This window comes from Enhydra lutris, unplaced genomic scaffold, assembly GCF_002288905.1.
Source record: "Enhydra lutris kenyoni isolate GAN:26980312 unplaced genomic scaffold, ASM228890v2 scaffoldscaffold124, whole genome shotgun sequence".
NCBI lineage: Eukaryota > Metazoa > Chordata > Mammalia > Carnivora > Mustelidae > Enhydra > Enhydra lutris.
This window is the reverse complement of record NW_019154208.1, coordinates 95,737-104,475: the sequence shown is the minus strand read 5'-3', so window position 1 is coordinate 104,475 and position 8,739 is coordinate 95,737. Positions and strand designations below refer to the sequence as shown.

Sequence of the window (8,739 nt, the reverse complement as noted above, 5' to 3'; positions counted from 1 at the left end):
TAGCCCAAAGTCAGGGGTGGGTGAGAAGAACATATTAAACAGTCCTTGTTCTATGTGAGGTGATATAAAAATCACAAGAAGGTAGACTTTGGGAAGGGAGACTGGTCCTGTAAACCTTGATACAACAATAAACTAAAACATGTAGCCCAAAGTCAGGGGTGGGTGAGAAGAACATATTAAACAGTCCTTGTTCTATGTGAGGTGATATAAAAATCACAAGAAGGTAGACTTTGGGAAGGGAGACTGGTCCTGTAAACCTTGATACAACAATAAACTAAAACATGAAGAACAAAGAGTTATATCTAATGAGGTGTGTTCGTTAGGGTTCTCCAGACAGAGCCATCAGGAGAGGCACACAGCTGAGCCTTGAACAACATGGGCTGACTTGCTCGAGGCCAGTTACTCACAAGGGTTTACATGATAGTAATGTAAATGTATTTTCTCTTTTTCATGCTTTTCCCCCAAATCTGTATGTTTTATTCCCAGGAAACAGCCAGGAATAGGATGCTGAGCAGCCAGACAGATGGGACAATCCTCCCGTAGAGGGTGCCTGCCTGATCCAGGGTCTACCCCAGAGCAGAAGGCTAGTTTTCAGGGAGACAGTAAGTGTACCTTGTGGAACTTCTGGGGGGACATGGTCTCTGGTGAGGGGTGTATACCTGCAGAGCTATGGGGAATGGAGAACATATTTCTTTATTACCAGGACCATTCTGTGGGGCATACCATGTCACCACAGAGCCTTCTGGTCAACATAGAACTTGGTGAAGGTCCATTTGATGGCATTTCCCAGCATGCTTCACCCCTTGGGCTGGGCTTCCATCCCCTTCCACAGGCGCTGGGTGTCCTCCCTGTTCACTCAGATCTTGCTGTGCTTATGGATTTGACCTGAGAGCCAGCGGTGATCTCATCAATCTGCATATGACTCCCTGCCTGCTACCTGCTGCCTCTCCAACTGGTCACAAGGGAAGGCCAGGCTCCATGAACCCCACTCAGCAGAGGGGGCTTGAGGGTCAAGGAGCTGAGTGCAGTTCATGTCTGTTTGCCACATTGTTAGGGGAGGTTGGTGAACATGCACAGCTACTTTATGTATTAACCATATGCCCATCGATTATCTTGGCTGAGGAATGGTGCACAGGGTCAGCACAATGCCAATCCTCACTGGAGGCTCACATGGGGCTGGCTGTCCAGGGGCTGCAAGGACTCCACACCAGCACCAGTGATCCTAATTTTCCTAAATTTCTTCTTCACAACATCTTCTTATGGACTTGCTATGAGAATACAATATATAATGCATATAACATATAAAATATGTGTTAATCCACTGTGTATTTCGTCAGTAAGGTTTATGGTCAATAAAGGCTATTAGTAGTTATGGTTCTGGAGGAGTCAAAAGTTATATGCAGATTTTGACTGCACCTGTGTCAGCTCCCCTAACACCTGCACCAGCCACCAGGGTCCCTAAGAAGGAGTTCCTGAGTCCTGTGTCCCCCACTTTCCAGCCCAAAACCATATCCATGATGACCCACCACCCCAGTGTTAGCAGTAGTGATACCTCAGAAGGGTCCTGCCTCCTCTCCTTCACATGGGCCAGTTCCTATTTTCAAGGATAGTCGGTCTCCTGTAGTCTGGCCTTGAGAGTGGCAGGGACCAACAGAGAAGAGTATGCCTCCCTGGGGGCAGCAGTCCACCAATCAAAGAAACAGTGGGTTCTGAATCCCCATCTGGACAATGGGCTTCCCTGCACCTCCAGGAGAGCGGCCACCAGGGGTCAGCAGAAATCACATGGCCAAACCACCTGCCTATGGGGAGGATCTGGGCATCAGGAGTTCTAACAGGGAGGGTTGTTCACCAGGACCTGAGAAAGAAAAGAAAAGGCACAGGTTTTCTACACTATCGACTTTGACTCTGATATAAAATTCTGACTCGGGGGCTCTCAGAACTGTGTCCTGGTGTATTTGTCTCTGTCTCTAGCACTGATGAAAGTCTTCATGCCTCCCCACCCAGCACATTCCTGCTACACTCAGTCATTGCCAAGCGCTGCTCAAGCTGGGTAAACCCCAGGACTCAGTGCACCCTGGGGATACAGAGGCACAGCATCTATGGCCAGCCCTCAGGATGCACACCTACAACAGCCCTTCAATGGCTCCTTAAAACACTATGTGTGTTTTGCAAAGGAGAACTTTTGTTTGGGTTCTGATGTTCCCCAAAGGACATATGGCTTAGGCACTGCATTGCCCTAAGCCCACTAGTGCCTGCAGAGGAAACACGCTATTGTGGGCTCAGAAAATGCAGACTTCACTTCAGTGTTCAGCCAGGACAGACCAGCCCAGGAGTAAGATCATAAATGCAGAGGGACAGAGTTGGGCACCCCATTCTATGGGCCATGGGGTGAAGCAGAATCTCTTTGGTTGACAGTGGGTCTGCAGGACCAGACCACACCTCTCTGTGTCTCTTGGGGCTGAGCACTTCTCTGAAACCACAAGGCTCCTCAGCAGCTGCGCCTGAGACCCAGCTGATTTGCATGACCATCCTGTCCCTCTGCAGGGGCATAAGAGATCCCTGGAATGAATCCATTCCAGCCACAGCACTTGGGGAGCAGAATCAGGTCACCTCCACCATGGCCTGGACACCTCTCCTCCTAGGCCCTCTTGCTCACTTCACAGGTGCTATACCCAGGCTCAGACCCTCTGCAGGCCTAGGGATCTGGAGCATTCTAGGCCCTGACTCTGAGCTCAGCAGGGAGCTGCTTGTCGAGGGGAGGATGAACATGACCCTGCTGAGGATGAGAGACTGGAGGGGTGTCATTCCCCTGTGTGTTCACTGGCTCTGACATGCCCAGAGAAAACTGAGGATGATCTCCTTTGGGCAAAGAATCCACTCACCAGTCAGAACCATGGGCTTCAGGAGCTGAGATGCTGGGAGGGTGGCAACCGGACAGTGAGAATCCCTGGGGTTCAGGCCAGACAGGTGATGGTGTTCTTGGATGAGACCCAGAGCTGGAAACCTAACTCTCCATTTCTCTCTTACAGCTTCTTTGGCTTCCTATGTGCTGACTCAGCCTCCATCTGTGTCAGTGGCCCTGGGACAGACAGCCCAGGTCACCTGTGGGGGAAAAAACATTGGAAATAAAAATGTTTACTGGTACCAGCAGAAGTCAGGCCAGAGTCCTGTGCTGATCATCTATTTTAGCAGCAGCCGGCCCTCAGGGATCCCTGAGCGATTCTCAGGCACCAACTCTGGGAACACTGCCACCCTAACCATCAGTGGGGCCCAGGCCGAGGATGAGGCTGACTATTACTGTCAGTCCTATGATAGCAGTGGTAATACTCACAGTGACAGAAGCAGACGGGGAAGTGAGACAAAAACCCCTTCCCCATCTGTGTCTCACTCTCATCCAACCCCAGAGGCCTGTGCACAAAGCAATGAGAAGGCCTGACTCAAGTCCCCAAATCCAACCTCCCCCAGCCTCCTTGGACACCCACACTTCCAGCAGTGCCTGCAGAGGGTGTATCAGGTTAGATTTGGGCCTCCTGAGATTGTCTGGACCTGAGTATATTTGGAAACAGAGGCATTGGTTGCAAGGACAAACAGAATGAAACATCCATATACTGGTCACTTTTTCCCATTCCCATATGGTGGTCATAGACCACTCCTTCACCCGACTGCCCAGACCTAGAGTCCTGAATCTTCCAGCTCAGCTGAGCTCTTGTAGCCCTGTCACCATGGCGGTTGGGGATTCTAAGTGCAGCAGACCATTGTATTACCCACAGTGGTCACCCCTCTTCTAGGCTCACACATGCCACCATCTCTGGCCAGAGGCCATGAAAACTCACAGGGGGTGCTCCTCACTGGGAAGTACTCTTAGATCAGAAAACACACTCCCCAAGTTTCTGCTCCTTCTCATAGAGATTGTGTTGAATGGTGGCCCGAATCTAAGGTCCCAAGTTCTATCCCCAGGCAGATATCCTGAAAGGTCCAAGGTTAAAGGCCTACATGCAGGAATGAGTCCTCATTGATATCTCACTTTGCATGGGTAACTGTTCCTTTGCCTAGTCTGACTTCCCTCCTGCTCCTACATTTCCTACACATACAATTCTCCACCTCAGAGTATGCCTTCTGGAATCCAATGCAGATTGGACTATGTCACTGATGTGGTCCTCAGGGACCTCTGGGGGACACTATTAGACACAGAGCTCTGGTTTCTCCAACAAATCCCCAATGGGCATGTCCAATCCCAACACAGATGGCATTGTTACAGGTATTTTTTTTTTTTTTTTTACAATGAGAAGAGAGGCAGGCACACGAGGGATCTGGTCCTGACAGACAGTTGGAAAGAAACGTTCATACTGATGGTGAATGAGGGACATTGGGAGAGTTGTCTCGTCCAATGAACTGGCCAGAAGATACACAACCATGGGAGTGAGACACAAAATGGGTTAAGCCTCACATCTACCCCCCAAATTGTGCCCACAAATTTATTTTTACACACGCTCTACCCAGAAATGTAGACAGAAAAGAATTTTGTGAAATACAAGTCAGTTTGTCAATGCTGACACTTAATAAACCACCACAGTACCCCCTGTCCACATGACATACATCCGGATCCACACAAACCAGTCTCCAAGTATAAAGAATGTTGGCAGCCATGTTTCCACCTAATATGATAAAACTATCCAATCAACAATTACAAACATGCTCACCCTTTCCTCACAAGAGGATTCAAATACATGTTTTTCCACTAGTGATTTTCATTTATTTTTGTCCCAGCTTATTTGATATCCCATAACTTCAATATTGATAGAGTTAGCTAGTGTAAACACATCTAATGATAGATGACAATGGGATGACACAGGTGAACGAAAGAGAAACGTATACTTAATATGGATTTCAACTTATTCATGTCAACAAAAGGGAGAAACACTTGTTACTTCTATTCTCCTCATTTCTGTCACTACCCTGTGGTCAGAGTGATGTCTCTAATTTCCTTCTTCAAGACCCCTTGTCCCCTTGCTCACAGCAAATTCCTGAGCTAGTCATGAACCCTGCCAGTTGGGAAAACCAAGCCTTTATTCTGGAAGGTGGGTCCATTATCAGACCCACTGCATTGGATTGTGGCGAATTTATGACTGTAATCACAGTGCCAGGGAGTATTTGGGGATCTGCTGAATCCATGCATACATCTGCTTATCCCATTTGTGTTGTAGATACTCAGTTGTCCCATGATAGACATTAGGATTCCCCTAGCCAGTGCCCCCTTACTTTTCCTGGTGATTCAGTGCCAGGAAGACATGGGGGGGGTGAGGGGTATGGTGTCCTCACATGCACCAGAGCAGTGTGGTCAATATCTCACTGGGGCAACACTCCATCCACAACACACACCCCATGTGGCTGATGAAAAAGTCTATTCTTAAACTATTTTTACACATGATTATGGGGTCTAGAATCTGAATCAAGCTCTGGGACCAGAGTGAGACCGTTAAGCCCCAAGAACCAGGTGGCCTGGTAGGGCCTGGGAAGACAAGGAGAGGAAGTGAGACTTTCTACAGTGGCCTATAACCCCAGCCTGTGAAGCTCAGTAAACACACAGTCCTCAGGGGAGGAGGGGGTCTCCAAGATGCAGATGCAGCTCTGGGTGGGACCCAGGCATTTACATATGCATGAGCCTCTGAAGCTAGTCTTCCGAGGACCACACGGTGAGTAGCCTCTTCATTCTACTTCCCTGCTGCACCCACCACAGGCAAGAGACCCCACAGGGAGGCAAAGTGTGAGGCACAGGTGCCCTTCTCCCTTACCATATAGGGTCTGTGAACTCACCATGTCACATTGCTCCCTCACCTCAGGGCTGGGCCAGTCACTACTGAATCAGCCTCCCTATCTTCCTCCAGTTTCCTCCCTCCTCCTCTCTTATAAGTTCCAAACCTCCACTGACCTGAGGCCACCTCTATCCATGTCAGTGGCCCTGGGCAGGCCCAGGATCCCCTGCTCTGGAGATGAGCTCAGGCAGAACTTGAATCTTGGTACCAGCAGAAGCCAAGCCAGGTCCATAAACTAGTTAAATATACAGATGTGAGTGACCAACAAGCTCTGATTATGAGGATGCAACTTAAGGACATGACCCACCAGAGCATGACCAGGACCACAAGGGCCAGGACAGGGCTGCCCATTGTTGCATGACCTATCCTCATAGTGGGAGTGCCTGAAAGTGACTCACAGTGACAAAGAAGGATGTGCAGGGGGACGCAAACCCTCCTCTATGGCCTGGCTCTCCTAACCTGCCCTCTGAGCAATGGCCACTCAGGCCTTTGGATCAGATGCCCTCCCTGTTGCTGCCCTCACCCCTAAAGGGTGGAAGACTCTAGCAGGTTCTCTGTCCTCCAGTCTGTGTTTATCCTACTGAATAGTGGCAGAGTGGGGGGCTGTCCCGACATGCGGTCTGTTGTTGAATTTTGTGATTGAGAGTAAAGATTTGGGATGTCATTACATGTCACTTGGACCCCAGATGTAACCACTTGTCACTCAGGAGGAGATAGAGCTGTCTCAGCACAGTACTGAGGGAATCCCTCTTCTCCTTGGGTACAGGTAGCCTGGATATCTCTGGTTTCCTGGATGAGGTGTCCCTATATCCTGAAGGGCAGCTTGAGGCTTTGTGAATTGTGGACCAGACCCCCTTCTGCCTCAGGACCTTCCCACATACTTTAAAAAAATGTGAAAGAAGTGCAGACACGACCTAGGTCCCACCTGGAGAATTTCTCCTGGCATCACTGTCCTCCCACTGTACCAAACCACCTGCACCAGGCAGGTATGACCCTTAGCTGAGGTCTGACCCACATGGACTCACAGCCATTGGTGCTGACCCTGTGTGGAGACCACAACTGCTTTCAGGCCTCATTGTAGCTCTGAGGAGAGAGACATTTTCTAAGATATGAATAAAATTGTATCATAAGTTGAATTTCTCTTCATGAATCTTTCAGTTGCAGTTTTGAAATTAATTTGTAGAATAATTGTATGAGGTCCAAATGACAGAGGAGGGATTTATTAAGAAGGAAAAGCAGAGTTTCCCCTATTTCCACCCTGGCTTGTGTCAGAGCAATATCTTCGAAGGAGTTGTGAGGAGAAAACCATTTTCTCCTCACAAAAGCATGGCAAGTGCCACTGGAATCTTTCCTATAAAATTTACTTATTGAGGGTCCATCAAGATGGTGGAGAGTAGAGGACCTTATTTCAACCATTCCCCTGTAATGAGCTGGATATCTGCCAGACCACTCTGAACACCCATGAAATCAGCCTGAGATGTAAGAAGATATATCAGGATCTATACCAACAGAATATCTATGGCGGCTGGTTTCAAGGTATGAAGTGGGAGCTGTGATTCTGTAGGCAGATATCTGAAGATAAACAGAACAGGGAGGGAGCGCTGGAGCTGGGAAGTGAAATAACACAGTGTAAGGGCCTGGTTGGCCAGAGGGAGCCATTTTGTTGCAGTGAACTTAGATTGACCCTATGCAGTGAACTTAGATTGACCCTGCCCCTCCCAGAGGAACTTACTTGCAAAGCCTAGATACAAGGGTGAGTCAGGCCAGGTGAAGACATCCAATCAGAGGGGTGCGCATATATTTACTGAGGTGAGATCCCATTGGCCACCTGTGTGTGGGCGGGGCTCAACCACCCCTATAAAGGTTAATCTGCCAGGCTGAGGCTGGGGAGGAGTAGAAGAGTTGTTGGAGGAGTAGAAGAGTCCTCGGAGGAGTAGAAGAGTCGTCGGAGGAGTAGGAGAGTCGTCAGAGCTGGGAGAGCTGTCAGAGCTCTTATAAGAGCCGTCAGAGCCGTCAGAGCTGTAAGAGCTGTCAGAGCTCTTGTCAGAGCTCTTGTCAGAGCTGGCAGAGCTGGCAGAGCTCTTGTAAGAGCTGTCAGAGCTCTTGTAAGAGCTGTCAGAGCTGGCAGAGCTCTTGTAAGAGCCATCAGAGCCGTCAGAGCTGTAAGAGCTGTCAGAGCTCTTGTAAGAGCTGTCAGAGCTGACGGAGCTCTTGTCAGAGCTGTCAGAGCCATGAGAGCCACCAACGGCCTCGCCGCCAGCGGTCCCGCCACCCCGAGCTGTGGCCTCAGGGAGCGGCCTCACTGGAGCAGCCCCTGTCCAGGGAGCAGCCCTGTCTGGGGAGCAGCCTCGTCCAGAGTGGCCACATTGGGAGAGGCCTTGCCGGGGTTGTTGTCGTCACCTTTTCATAAGAGATGGCCCTGACCAGTCAGTTTGATTCTTGATGCTTGGCATTAAATAAAGCTTTGCTTGACCTTCGCTTTGTATCAGTCTCGTTCCTTTGATCACGGACCCTAACACACAGGAGCACAGAAGAGTCCTGGGCTGTGATTCCGCAGGCAGATATTTGAAGATAACAGAACGGGGAGGGAGCGCTGGAGCTGGGAAGTGAAATAACACAGGAGCACAGAAGAGTCCTGGGCTGGGGCCCAGACAGACTCATGGACTGGTAGCCACATAGAAAGGACTCTAGAGCAGCCCCCCAGACTGAAACCTGGAGCTGTGGGGGCACACCTGTGAACTGGGGGGGTGCTGGTGGTTTTAGAAGCACAAAGGGCAGAGACATGCTTGGACCTGTAAGCGAGGGCTGGGAATACTGTTGTGGGGTCCACAACAAATGACACCATGGTGTTTAGCAGCACAGACAAAAACAGAGTCAGTGTGACCTGGAGAACTTTCTGGAGAACAGACTGCAATCTCTCTGCTCT

At 49.6% G+C, this 8,739-nt stretch overlaps 1 gene segment (V, D, J or C); it reads left to right on the top strand.

The window, feature by feature from the left end:
- Window positions 1–2,617: 2,617 nt before the first annotated feature.
- LOC111139905 lies at window positions 2,618–3,436 on the top strand. The segment is given in 2 exon segments: window positions 2,618–2,663; window positions 3,030–3,436. Coding segments are annotated over 2 exon segments (453 nt in total).
- Window positions 3,437–8,739: the final 5,303 nt, after the last annotated feature.